Raw genomic sequence first — 13,164 nt, 5'->3', positions numbered from 1 at the left:
CTAGCTGGATACTGCTCGGTCTTGTCCTCTGGCTTCGTACTCGATTTGAGCAAGCAGACGGAAACGTAGAGGAAGGTAAACACAGGAGCGAGCGAGCGAGCTGTGTGACCAGAGGGGTTCGGGTATCTCGAAGGGGTCGGTCCCGTCGACAGAACTGAAAATGGACACTGTGTTCGCACCTCGGGTTCGCTGCTACCTGAAGAATCTTCTAGAACATACGATGCAAAATCTGACGACACCGCACCCGATCCGCCTGGTCAGCGCCAGCCACGGGTAAATGGGCGTATTACCTAACGTACTAAACCTGCAATGCGTGGGTTCGCGAGGTTGTTACAACGCACTGCATGTTTCGGTCCACTGGTTTGCGTTACTAATGTGAACGCTTTCGTGCGTTCGCATGCTGGACGTTGCTGTAGGAACAGAATTTGAATTTTTTTGAACCCTGTTCGTGCATTCGTAGGGGTCCAAAGGATGGAACCAAGCAGCTATGCGACAGGTTCAAGATATCCCTGCCCTACGCCGGTCAGACAGTGACATGTGCGTTTGTTTATTTATTTATCTTCCTATATGCAATCAGTGCGGCGAGTTTGCTAGATGTTTATGTTGGCGTGTTATTAATTGTTCATCACTAATACGCGCACGCGCATGGTGGTCTTTTATCAGGGGAAGTAATTTTTCAAGCACACAAGCCAGATCTTCCGCCAGATTTTATCTTCGACGACACATCATTCCTGCCAAACATAGAGGAAGTGCCCGTAAGTTTGCCTCGATTGCATCACCTAACTGTATAATTATGTGCTTAGTTGTTATTTAAACGAAAAAAGGATTTTAGAAATGGCTGTGTTTGTGCAAAGGTTTCAAGGATGTAGCTAAAGTCTAACAGTTCCGTCTAACAGTTCCGTGCGTTATTGAATTCATCATACGAGTGATCTAATTTCTTCGTAGCCTTCTCTATCGCTTGTCAAAACAGTATCAGGATTAGGTTATTTGATATTGCTTTTGTAACTGTCAGCGTCTTGATCTAAGTATTGTGTTCTGTATTAGCTGTATTACTTTTCTTAATCTATTAATCCAGGAGGTCCCTCCCAGTTTGTAACTTCGGGACTTGCTCCTGGCGTATTCCCCAATTTGTTACCACTGTGAACTCGTAATAATGCTTTATTGAAATAATTTACCTGTACTTAATTCCCCTCGCAACCGCTCGTCGTTTCCAAAAGAGCCTCTGCAACTGGGACTCCGACGACGACGAAGCACTGACAAATGTAATCCAGGAGTTGCTGGAGCAGTACCGCAAGCACCAGGTGTCAATGCTCGACGATTCACCGAGGCTGCAGTTTGAGTACTCCTCCCTAGTCCACCAGTCCGACATTGCCGAGTCAAACATACAGGTGCACCTCAACAAAAAGGTAACATGCCGCTCAGTCGTTGGTCCCATAGACATGAACAAGTCGCTGTTGCAGGCGCAGTGTAGTGAACAACTTTTCCTCGATTCCGTTACAGAATCCTGGGAGTCCAGTAAGGTTCTGGATCACGTTGCCCATCGACTTCTCCAAACTCCCTCCCGTGTTCGCAAAGGTTGTTCTTCCCGTTTCATGATTGCTGTTTTGTTTGTTTAAAGTGATGAGAATCTGCAACATTGCCATGTGCCATTAGCTTCAGGTTCGGGTACGGTATTTGGCAGAGCAGCTAAGAAAGCCTACTTGTGCAGCATTTACCTGCTATGGCACTATGTTCATCATGTTTCATGGTTTATTTAACTTCTCCGACTTGTGGGCAAGCTTTACAGTTGTATCACTGCAGTAGCAAACTGTGCTTTGCGTTGCAAGCATTCAGCCAGTATAAGCAAAAGCAGGTGACAACACGTTGTTCAGTGTTTCATAAAATGACTGCTTTACTTAAAATACCGTATTTGCTCATGTAAGACCTGCACTTGTCTTTAGAAATTTGAACAAAGTGTGCAGACCTTGCATGAGCCAAGCTTATTACTGCCACACCACGTACTGGGCTGTTACTGCTGCTAGTATATGCAGTTGCTGATGACTCGCTAGGAAAACTTTTACTGTCTACTTTTTGTTGCACCTGCAGTGGTAGCTCAGTGGCTATGGCATTGCGTTACTGGACTAGAGTTTGCGGCAGCCAAATTTCTATGAGGATAAAATGCAAAAAAAAAAAGCTTCTGTGTACTTATATTTAGGTGCACATTCAAGATCTCCAGGTGGTCTAAATTGATATGGAGTCCCCCACTACCACGCGCCTCGCAATCGTGCTGTTGTTTTGGCATGTGCAACCCCATAATTGTTTTAATTTTTTTTTGTTACTTTAGCTGTTGCCACCGTTGAACTTAGCCTGCCATCTTACATGCATTGACACGAATGCCCATCAATAAAACATCTTTTTTTCTTCTCGATTTCTGAGCAGTGAGGTGCGTAAGTTTTGTGCATCAATAGACCTTATGGTAGTAAATGCAGTACAGTTAAAAATACAGTTTTTGAAATGTGCTCGATTGAGAGAGCTTGCTGTTGGACTAGTTGGTCAATTGTATTTAGAATGAAAATAGCATAAACTAGCGAGTAAGGAAGGTACTCACAGCACTGTTTCTTTATAGTTCTTGGCTTGTTGGTTTGCACTGTTTTCAATATAGGAAAGTGTTTAAGGCGTGACGTGTTCAACAGTGTATCAACCTTGCTTAGTGGTGGAACACACTTCTTCCCCAAAAAGGAGAACCTCTCCGAAGACATGGCTGTCCTACAAGTCACATTCCAAAGTCCGGAGGGGAGCCGCATATTGCCACAGCTATTTCTGTCTCCACGTGTTGAGTAAGTGTTGAAGTTCTTTATCAGTGATGTCTCTGCATTGTTCATTGTTCTTGACAGTAATGGGGTTGAGTTTGTCATGCACACAGTGGACAAATATGAAAGGAAACACACAATTTGCATTCCAGACTGGCAAGTGCTCCTGCTTCCTGCAGTGAACTAAAAATGTACCATGTGACGCTTTCTTGAACATAAGAACTAATGATTAGCACACATCGTCAAGTCGTGCTACAACTTTTACTTCAGCAGTAGTAGTTTGAATGTTCATTAGCTGTTTCCCTTCCTATTGTCACTGGTTCACTCTGTTTAGTAAGATTCTTTTACACCACCTTGCCACTTACCCTACACCTTCTGAACTGTTTCGGTGTAGAAATCATCCTGAGCAGTCTCACCATTTCTTCCAGCACAACAGCTTAAAAAATAACATCCAGTTTATGTCCCACATGCTTCATGTAAGAAAGATGTGCTGTTATGCGCGTAAGCCAAGCAAAATCCTTATTTTCAGCACACACATGTAAAAAAAATGCTGTTGCGGAGCTTTAGAAGCAAGTAACACAAGCACCTTAGTGCACTCAGATGATAGTAATACCACTGCACAAGCACGGAAACCAAACTTGGCTTCAGTAATGTGTGCTGACTTTTGTATGTGTACTTACAGAACTCCCTATTGTGAAACTCTCCCAGTTATGTCATAAATATTGATACGAAAATGGTAGTCGCTCACACAGGGCTATTATGACCTGAGGCACCAGGTTTGTTTCCTGCGTGTTTTGGACATCTCATGTGAAAAAGGCATACTGTTATATGCATTTGTCAAGGAAAATCCTTGCTTCCAGCACCTCCCAAAAAAACAGTCATTAGGAAGATTTAGGAACAAGTGACACAAGCGTCACCTATCTGGATGAGTCGGTAACTTTGCAGAACCATAGAACTCGGTTTGGGTTCTATCGCGTGCAGAGCAGACTGTGTGTGCTGCCTTTCAGTACAGTAATTTTGAAACTCTCTATTTTTAACCCTATCAGTGTCAGGCTTTTTAGGAGGCTCCAGCAGAACTTTTTGTTGAGCTAGTTGGTGCATGTTACTGAAGTACTAAAGCGCCAAACAGACGACAAAAGAAGAGACACGGACGAGCGTTTCCTAACAACTGATGCTTTATTGACGGAAACACAGAATATATATACGCAAATATGGCGGCGCAACTCACACGTCGAAAATCACATGGTAACCAGGCAAAAGGCGATAAAACGATTGTAAAGCTGACGTTCGTGATAATGACACATGGTGTATAGGGCCATGGTGTATAAATGATAATGGTTGCACGATACACAGAACACCTCTGTAAGGGAGTACCCTATTAAAAACTATAAGATTAAGAATTTTTCACCAAGCGCACGGTGCAACGTGCTCAGTTCTAACTAAGGGCTTCCAAAAAGGACATTTCACTTTTATACAGAATTTTTGATGGTTCGCTGACACATTCAAGGCCCTTCGTTTTAATGTGGAAGGCTTCCTTCAGCTCACTTCAGCTCCTTCAGCTGAAGTGCACTGGAAGTACTACCCCCGAGCGCAAAAAGAGCTCTTGTCTTATGGGTCAGCCCACTCTAAGATCGTAAAAAGAGCGATAGCCACAGGGGCATTGGAATCGGCTGCCAGGAAATCATGTACGCATGGTATACGAAGCAGCTTCCAACTGCAGATTGAAAGGCTAAAGGTGGCGGGGTTCCCACAGACAGTTCTAAGTTCTGTTCTAGAGTGCCTGCTGCAGAAGATGAAATGTAAAGCATGAAAAAACACGCAAGAACAAACCAGGAGATTTAGACCCGTAGTCGTACCGTATTCTCACCGTGTAGCTCACAACCTGAAAAAGGCGGCGAGTAAATTCAAAGTCCCGGTTGTTTTCTTCCCCTTCAAAACTTGCTACATTGTACGCCCGTGTTAACAACCAAAAAACAGAATGCGTGTACAGGTGGCAGAACTACCTCAGAGCTCGCCAACTTCGTGTTAGTGTGCACATCCAAGTGGAGAGTGTACAAGTACGTCAGTGACTCTGAAAGGGTTAAACTGTGTCCTTTCCCAATTGGGACACCAACGATGATGTCTAAACAAGACTTGCTCACATGGAGCCATTGTAACAAAGGGCATCCATTTTTGGCACCCAGTATATGTACAATGAATTTTGGATGTAGCTCAAGTGAAAAGGACACGCTGTTATACACATCTGTCAACCAGCATCCTTATGTCCAGCTCAAAAAATAAAAAAAAGGAAAGAAAAACAAACAAAAAGCAAGAATAATTCATTGCGCGATTCTAGAAATGTGCTATAAGCACGTTAGTGCACCCAAAAGGGAGAGTCTATAATATTACATAAGCCCATGAAAAAAACTTGGCTCAGGTTCTTTTTGTTTGCAGCGTGGCTAGCATGCACATACTTTCATTGCAGCACTTCTAAAACTCCCTGTTGTGAAACTCTCCCTTCTTTTCCAGTTGGGGCACAAACAATGGTACCAAATGTAAAGTCGCTCACACGAGGCCACTGTAACAAGGGGCATCCTTATTTTTTCACACTTGAACACAGGGCACTTGGTGGCTCGCTGGCGGTGAAACTCCCTGCCTTCAACAAGGACAGCTGCCTCATGGATTATGTGCCACAGGTCAAGGAGCTGCTTGAAAAGAAGGTGACACGGGATCCATTGCTTTATTAATCCTTTACGGACGAGTGTTGCCTACAGGTAACACATTTTTTAAAAATAACTTTTTCTCACTGAGTTTTGGTATTGAGTGCATAGCATTCTTACGATAGAACTGTATGGAGTCTTGAGGCTTTGGCACCGTGGTCATCATGCTGTCCTGCTATTGATAGCACAAGTGACGCTGGTGCATGGAGAAACAAAGGCGACTTTGCGCTCTGCTCGTGAGCCCCGCGCACCTTGCACAACTGCAAAGTTTGGCTGAGCGTATGCAGCAGCATATGCTATCCGCGGGAAGTGTTTTTTCCACCTAGCTCGAGGGATGGTTCAAGACCACCTTAAAGTCTTCTAATAAGACAATTAGACAGTGACCAGCCCTGCAGCTTTGCCAGGATTGTTTCACTAGTGTATGCTACTTGGTATTTATATTTCCAATTTTGCCTAAGTGAAATTTCATCGGAGTTGGTCTTCAAAGGGTTGCGGGGGTACTGACATGAGTATTTGGAACTTTTCGCTTTACTGCCTTGAATGTATCACCAGTCCCTCTGAATTGGAAAACATACTGTCAAGCATCAGACCACTCTGAACAATTTACTGTAGCACTTGTTTCCACAAACCAGTTTCTTTTTCGGTATCCAGGAAGTATATACATCACAGCAGCATGATACACCGGCTCACTTTGTTCCTGCGATTGCTGCTACTGACAAATGTGGGCACAGCCATAAAGAAACGTGCATGCAGAAATGTGCGCAGCATATTCTCAGAGTTTTTTTTTTCGTTTTTTTTATGAGCAACATAATCATACCTATACCCACAGACATCCTTTTGTGACAATGACATGAAATAAAGCTACAGGGGTGGAGCTTTTGTACTCATGTGTTACTATGCCAAGGATTCTGGCAGAATTCGACAGTGTTTCTCATTTCTTGGAACAGATACCGAGTCAGCATATCTTCCACATGTGACTGTTTTCCATTTGCCCAAATGCAAGAAAAAAAGAGAAGCTTATGTGAAATTCAATGCTGTATTTTGTCTTATTTCGCTGTCGTAAACAAGATGTTTGTCTTCGCTTCCCAGCTTACACTAACGCGGATGAGAATACAAGACTTATTTCAGGGGTGCTCTTACTTATGAGCACTTTGCCTCCGTAGCTTTCTCAACATTGCCACAAAAAGTTGTCCTCAAGTATAGCCTTATTGGCTATACCTCAGTAAATCTTGCTGTATGTCATGACGTCACATTAGTGGAGGAGACCAACCGTACCAGGTAATGATTCCAGTGTCACTTTTATTATCAAACTACAATATTTGACAAGTTCTTCCCAAACTTTGTGAATGCTAAATGCCATTCTTTTATGTGCAAGAAGCATGTGGTTAGAGTTTCTACAACTTTTAAGATTATATGTCGGTGCTCTTTTAAACATGTTCATGTTTCTCCCTATATGATGGGCACATTCTCCAGTTTGCATTCTCACCTGGACATCTTTTTTTTTTCCCAGGTTGAACAGGTGTCAACATCATTTGCAAAGCGTAAGGAGTACGTTGCAGCTTTCCTCAACCTCTTCGGCAGGTATGATCACCGTGTTGAATGCAGAATTCAGTTGTTCCTTGCCTTAGTCACATGATTAGATGAGCATTGAAAATCTCACAGGTGCTTGAATGAACTTTTGTTTCAAGCATAGCCTTCCTTCTTGAAGAAAAAGAAATGCAAAGGCCTTGTGACAAGTTGCCAAACAAGTGTTACATTCAACAGTGTTCAGCTTTTGACAGATTACAAATCACACTGTCACCACAGCTGGTTGCACTGACAGCCAATGCATGCCAGTGGAGACATCACGTGACTCACTCATAATTTACAACCAGTATCAGTAAAATCAGTATACAAGTTGAGCCTCACTACAACAAAGCCACATTGAACACTAAATACCTGTTATATCAAATATTCATCACCAACATGTATTTATTACATGCCGAGAGTGGTGAGAAAAACTTTAGATTTACTTTGTTGTCACCTATGATTCATTATATGCGCGATTGTTATATAGAGGTTCGACTGCATGAATCGCGGTTTATTTGGTCACTTCGTGGGAACTGTCATTCTGTCACCGCATCACCGAGAAATGTACGAGTGCTGTAGTCGATTCCTAGGTGCATCTGACCGCCTGCGAGCAGGCGTGCCAACAGTGCAACAAATCCGCAATGAAGGGTTATTGCTACAAGAGGTGGCAAGCTTTGAGCTCCCACAAAGCTTCTACGCCATGGCAAGGCAGTGCTTGTGCAGTTAGTGCCTCATCAAAACTCAATTAGTAGCTCATACATTGCACGTCTCACAAAGTCAGGAACTTTCTACCATCATTATGCAGAATGCAGTGCTGATACCATGCTGCATCCGTGTGGTACGCCAGTGCCCTGTTACTAGAGAAGAGAGAGAGAGGTCCCTAATGAAAACTGCATGCTACTCCAGGATAAAGCTGTGATAGATGAAATATACATACAAGACATACAATAGACAGAAGACATGCACAATTGAAGTCTCTAAATAGCAGTGTCTTGCAGAAAAAATCAAAGGCACCTTCGTGGTGTGGGGGACACAGGCAGCGCTAGTACATGGTCCAAGTTACATGTTATACTTTTAGGTATGATCCCCGAGGTACATTTAGCGTGGAATTCATAGAGATTAAGGGAGATTAAGTGTGGTGCATCCTCTTGTACATTGCATGCGGGGCACGGCCACAGCTGTTCTAATACTGTTAAGTTGAAACTTGGAGCACAGGCCTTGAAAGCAGCACCCCTGATGCAAAACTCCTGGTGCCAATTCCCACAAATTCCAAGGCAACCTTTGCCTTTAAATTGGTGACAATGTAAGAATGCAGTGGAAAATGCACCACTGCCTTAATGAAGTAGAATTTATGCAGATGTGTCAACCACATATGTTCAGTTATTTTTGCCAAATTGCAGCAGAAGCTAACTTTTTTTAATATTGGTGTTCCTTGGGAAGTACGTTTTGCACAGAGGCACAGAACACGGAGCAGTGTGGTGTTGTGAGTGGAGATTTTTACTGAATTGACTGAAATGACTGAAATACTGAAATGACTTTGCATGTAACTCTGCAAAGTCATAGTCCTGCACTTCAAAGCGGTGCTCATGCTTGAGAGATAATGAGTGCGAATGAGAGCACTATTATTAAGTTTTCAAGTGATAACGTGGGTAGAGAACACACTGTCATCAAATGGAATAATCTGTATGCTCATGTCATTGAGCAAAAATGATTTGTATCGATTCCAGAATCCACTAGAATTGTGAAGACTGTCAAATCGGTTTGTTATGTTTACTTGTGTTGTTGAACACAAATTTATTAGTTTCTAATAAATGACGTTGCTAACCGTGTGTGCTTGGTTTCATTGTTTTCTGAAATTTTCTGAAGTTTCATTGTTTTCTTGGTTTCATTGTTTTCTGTTTTCTTGTGTTGTTGAACACAAATTTATTAGTTTCTAATAAATGACGTTGCTAACCGTGTGTGCTTGGTTTCATTGTTTTCTGAATGTGTAATCTCTTCCACACTGCCAAAATCCTAATTGTTGGGGTGAGCAGCATTTCAAATAATTAAATATTGCAATGTCATACCACCACGTATTAACATGGCTTTTTGTCAGTTTGGCAGATAGGGTCTAATACTATCTCATCTCACAGTTTGTTAGTTTTTGCTAGTTTAATCATCAACTTGTTTTCTCAAAACTGCCTTGGTCTTTGCTGATGTTGCAGGAACCTTTTGGAGTTTGACGCAGAGGGATTTGCAAGTCTGTCATTTCTCTTCGAGCATGATGACTTCTTTTTCATCCTAATCAGTGAGTATCTTATTTTGTAGTGAGGAATACAAGAAAGTGTCCATCTCTGGAATACCGTTTTTTTTTTCTTTTTCATTCATCCATTAGGGTAACCCAGCAAACAATTTTGATTGAGAGCATCATCTGCTAAATTGCTGCTGGTAATAGCTTAGGTGGTGTGCTGAGTAGTGCTGCATACATAATAGTATTAATAAACTTTTTGCATTCCAGCATCGTCAAAATCTAAGATATAATACAGGGTGTGCACATGTCCTTAAAAAAAAAAGTCTAATTTGGATATGTTTTAGTGAGCAGTTTTTCATTGCTCACTCTGATAACTGTTCCAAACAGTGGCCCGAACAACATTGAAACTAATAAAAGATCTGGTTCGAAGTAGGCTCACCTTGAAGTATAGCCACTAATCAGTGTTAACTTGTTAACCATTACACAAGTGTTTACCCATCGGAAAAACATGTTTTGCTCAACTTTGTCTTCTATGATCAAACTCCTGTTTGAATTGCACCCCTTCATCCGATCAGATTGTGAAGAGTGAGCATATCGCTACGCCATATGCTGAAGTCCCAGCCACTGGCCTCTTGTGCACCAACAATCAAGAGAAAGGCCATCTCAGATGCAGCTTGTGTTACACTCGAATCTTGTTATAACAAAGTCATGCCTGACAGGACAAGAACATTATATCCAATATTTGTTTTAAGGTTATATTCAATATATGATGATATTGGTGAGAAACATTATAGATATGCTTCATTAATTCAATAATTCATTATATCCAATAATTCTTTATAATGTGGTATAACAGATATAACAAGTTGTCAGATATCACGAAGTAGACCTGAAATGTTTCTTACCCATTCCAGCTTCATGCAGGATGCAGTTTCGTTATAACGAGATTTGACTCCAATGCCTCAGTTGCTAGATGCTTTCGTTCCTGAGCACCTAGTTTTCCAGTTAGTAATTGTGACCATTGTGACGACTACGTTCGTGCGACAGTCATGTAAGACGCCTGCCTCTCCTGCAGTTGCCATCCCGCGGACTTTCCCGCAAGACAAGCCATCCCTGACGTTTCAGTCAGCATACCACACCAGCTGTGGATGGCCCTACAGCATTACCTGCACTGACTACCCGTACAGTCCAAGGTGGGAGGCATCCGAGATGGCTGATCGAGCAAGGTATGTGTGCCTTTGATTCATTCTGATCTGTACTCTCGCCATATAGCAGCACAGAAAACCGGAACTCTTCCCAGCACCCTCTGACATTCGAACTCATGCCTCTGTGGGAATTTGCACTTAGGAGCTGGATGCATTAGCTGCTGAGCTACTGTGTAGCTCTGGCATGTGGTAGTTTGTGTAGTGTCTCGTGCCCCAAACGTACTCCTAAGATTCGTGGCTTCTGTCCCTGTATTTCGGAGGTCACAACAGGCCTCTGAAATACATGTAATACAAGGTAAAGAACATCATCTCTGTTTCCTACTAACAGGGAACATCATCCACATGTTTGATGCGAAAGCATCAAATGGCCCATTGGGTGAAAAATCCGGCAGCGTCTGTTGCAGCGAAACTTCCCATTAACTGCGACGCCACGTCACGAGCACACAAAGTGCCCTCGTGATATTGGCTCAGTCCTCGACGGAGCAGAGTGAGCGAGCAAGCGAAAAGGAACACCTGCTGCCGTGGCATTGCATGAGGGGAGAGGGCATCGCTGCGACTCCACATCACCCTCGCTCTCGTGCTCGGAAGCCTGGGTTATCCGTGCATTCCTTGTCTGCGCAAGCTTTTGCCTGCATTCTAGATGTGCCTCGGTAAAGCCAAATCAAAACTCAATGCTCACCTGCACGCAAGGAGTTCATAACTCGAAGGACCGCTCAGTGACGCTTAATTGGACATTAATGCTTTTGCATTGACAACTCATAAGAAGTGCTTAGGTGTGTTCTCGGATTTTTTGTCGAAACATGTAAGGAACAGAGATGATGACGCATGCATAACAAGGACGTTCTTGAGAAGTGGTGTTCACTGCGAGACTCTGCGGCTGTCCCAGTAAATGAATTCAACAATGGAGGAATCGCTGAAGTATACCTTCTTTTTCTGCTTTGTTCATAGTAGCAGTATAAATGTATTCTGCACTTCTAATACACTTGTCTCCTTTACTATGGGTGTGGGCTGGGAGTGAATAAACTTTGTACAATTTCACATTGAAAAATAAAGGATCACCAAGTAATATTTGCACTCTTTGTGCAGGACCTTCGTGATGGAGTATGTCCCGAGCTTCCAGACCAGCTCCGTGAAGAACCGCTGAAGTGTCCCACTGCTCCTCTGTTTGGAAAAAACACCTGGTCTTTTAATTTTTGTACATACAAGTAAATACTTCCTTTTTTTTTTCACGTATTGCGCTGTGTGCCTGCTGATCTCTATACTCCCATTTTACCAGTTGCGTGCACTACAGCGAAGGCAATGGCTCAGCCAATCAGTGACGAGAGTCGGCTGCATCTTCCACAGAAACGAAGAGTGCGCTATAATAATCTTTGCGTGAAACTTCAATTCAGTTGACATTGCATGGATGGCAGTCAGAAACAAACAATTAAGGGAGTTCTGCTGCTTCTTTTTTCAGGCTGGCTAGTGCGACCTGCACCTGTCTCTGAACTGCATGGATTTGTTGGTGAGGTGGATTGTGTATGCTGAAGGATGCAGACGAGGTGTTCTCGGTCATTCTTGTGACTAGCACCGGATGCACCAAATGTCTGCAAGGGACAAAATCCCTAGAACTGTGATGAAACAGCTTGTTAGTAACTGTGCCAAGAATGCTGTCAGGTGCCGGTAGGTGCCTGCAGGTGTTGGTACACCCGTTGAGAGTCGTGCGAAATCTCGCCAAAGTGCTTGTGTGCCCGAAAGCGAACGAGTCAGAATACCAGTCCTGTTCTGTCAAACACACTCAGTCCCTGGAAGGGAAATATTCTCATCCTTCCAAGTGCAGGACAAACCTACAAAGCAAGCCCTTACAGGTTTTTCAGAAACAAAGCTTCGCAGTTGAAGGAAAAATTTGTTCTGGTCTGAGGTTCGAAACCGGGACCACCTTTCTGGGACGGTCGTTGTACCATCTGAGCTAACGATGATGCTAGCAGATCACAGCATGAGGGTGAATTAATCAACATTACGAAACACAGGAACAATGAAACAATTCATTGACGCAATCCATTGCTTGATGGCACACTTCACACTTTGCATATACCGATATCAGTGAGCCGCAGCATTCATCACCATTGAATACACACAAACAACAGATTGCCGCAAAACTGGGCATTGTCAATGGATGGCTGTATTCTCAAACAAGAAAATAACATCCACATAGGAGCCAGTTCAAAAAAGGTATGTGGTGATGAAAGGTTCATGTGTTGCATTATGAAAGGTTTTCATTACAAAATCAACTGTATGATGGCTATGCACCATATTTAAAAAAAAAGGAGGCTTATTATCAAAAAGGAGTACAGACTATCTAAGAAAGCTTTTTATTTTCGGCTTGAACTCGGCCAAGTGGACAGTACGAAAAATGTGGTACATGCCATAAAAACAAAATACATCTGCCAGGATTGAAATCTCTACAGTTACTACCACATACCTGTGGCAGACTGTTCGGCAGGCTGTGCCGTAGCACCGAATTACAGTATTCAACCAGGCTGACGTTGACCACAACCCAGTGAGATGAGAAACAATGCAAAAGGTGCAAGTTTGTACCTAATTAAAACAGTTGATTTTAGGCTTACTTTCTTTCCACTGTCTTGTTCTTTCTCCAGGGAAAAAGTAATCTGGCAGAAGGAAGAAAAGCGAAG

The 13,164-nt window shown here is 42.9% G+C and overlaps 1 protein-coding gene across 2 annotated transcripts; it reads left to right on the top strand.

The window, feature by feature from the left end:
• Nucleotides 1–41: 41 nt before the first annotated feature.
• Nucleotides 42–11,725, top strand: LOC139047759 (BRISC and BRCA1-A complex member 2-like). Of its 2 annotated transcripts, none has more exons than XM_070521784.1 (11): nucleotides 42–273; nucleotides 461–537; nucleotides 664–755; nucleotides 1,218–1,406; nucleotides 1,501–1,575; nucleotides 2,722–2,816; nucleotides 5,389–5,488; nucleotides 6,999–7,069; nucleotides 9,262–9,344; nucleotides 10,363–10,513; nucleotides 11,579–11,725. In XM_070521784.1, the coding sequence occupies exons 1-11, from the start codon at nucleotides 161–163 to the stop codon at nucleotides 11,634–11,636; spliced, it is 1,104 nt and encodes a 367-aa protein (XP_070377885.1). In that variant the 5' UTR covers nucleotides 42–160; the 3' UTR covers nucleotides 11,637–11,725. The 2 variants fall into 2 exon arrangements, with proteins under 2 accessions (XP_070377885.1, XP_070377884.1); XM_070521783.1 differs by having other exon boundaries at nucleotides 43–273; nucleotides 2,719–2,816.
• Nucleotides 11,726–13,164: the final 1,439 nt, after the last annotated feature.

The sequence above is a fragment of the Dermacentor albipictus genome, chromosome 7 (assembly GCF_038994185.2).
Source record: "Dermacentor albipictus isolate Rhodes 1998 colony chromosome 7, USDA_Dalb.pri_finalv2, whole genome shotgun sequence".
Taxonomy (NCBI): Eukaryota; Metazoa; Arthropoda; class Arachnida; order Ixodida; family Ixodidae; genus Dermacentor; species Dermacentor albipictus.
This window is presented reverse-complemented; position numbering and strand designations above follow the sequence as displayed.